The sequence below is a fragment of the Triticum urartu genome, chromosome 3A (genome assembly GCF_056163025.1).
Source record: "Triticum urartu cultivar PI428250 chromosome 3A, HENAU_Tu73, whole genome shotgun sequence".
Taxonomy (NCBI): domain Eukaryota; kingdom Viridiplantae; phylum Streptophyta; class Magnoliopsida; order Poales; family Poaceae; genus Triticum; species Triticum urartu.
In genome coordinates this window covers 578,611,012-578,611,967 of record NC_141875.1, presented here as the reverse complement: position 1 = coordinate 578,611,967, position 956 = coordinate 578,611,012, and the positions used below count along the sequence as shown (strand labels likewise).

The 956-nt window shown below is 54.0% G+C and overlaps 1 protein-coding gene across 1 annotated transcript; it reads left to right on the top strand.

The window, feature by feature from the left end:
- The first annotated feature begins 247 nt into the window (after positions 1 to 247).
- Positions 248 to 637, top strand: LOC147980606 (ethylene-responsive transcription factor RAP2-13-like). The gene has a single exon (XM_087515681.1). It carries the CDS (start codon positions 248 to 250, stop codon positions 635 to 637), a length of 390 nt encoding a protein of 129 aa, XP_087371807.1.
- The last annotated feature ends 319 nt before the right edge of the window (positions 638 to 956 follow it).

Below are 956 nucleotides of genomic sequence, written 5' to 3'. Positions count from 1 at the left end.
TTTTTTATAAGAAAAAAAGTAGAGAAAAAAAGTAGAGAGTAGACAAGTAGAGATAAATATTAAATATAAAATAAATATAATAATAGAGAAGAGAGTAGAGATAGCAGAGACGTAGGGAAAGGAATGCGCACACGCGGGAAAAAGCGGCCGAGCGTGTGCTAGTTTTGGCGCGCGGCGTCCGACGCGCTTTATAAAATCCAACACCCTCCCACGGCTCTATGCCTTGCCACCGTTCTCTCCCCGCTCTATGCCTCACCACCTCTCTATCCTCGCTCTTTCTCGCCTCGCCACCGCCGCGTCGCCGGGAAACTTGGGGATACTGTGGCGTCCGCCACGCCCCTCCGGCGGCTTCTCCTCCGAGATCCGGTTCCGCGGGATGCACCTCGGCCTCAGCAATTTCGACACCACCAACGAGGCCGTCTGCGCGTATGACGCGGTGGCGTGGCGCCTCCGGTGGCCTCATAGATCATTGAACTTCCCCAATGTGCCAAAGAGGGAACGGACACAGGAGCTTGCGCCTCTGTCGCGGCTTATCACCGACGAGGATCGTCGTGACAACCGGAGGCGGGAGCACCGTCTCGGCATCGCCGAGATGGACGAGGAAGCCATGGCACTGTGGCATCAATGCTTCCCGTGAGACATCATCAACGAGCGCGAGTTCTACGCACAAAGGAGGGCGGAGAGGGATAAGAGGAGGGCGGAGCGAGTTGCCTATCACGAGGACAAGCATAGGCGAAAAGCGGACGCTCAATTCAATATGAGGCTAGGAGCAGCGTCGCCTTGGGAATCTGACGATGATCGGTATCTTCACGCCTACAGTCAGACGTCGGAGGAGGACATCACCGAGGAGGAGTCGGACGACGACGAGTAGTTGAATAATCTATTTTTTATCTATCTATCCTGAGAACTATCCTCTACTCTCTAGTCTCTACTCTCTATCTCTACTTCTCGATCTC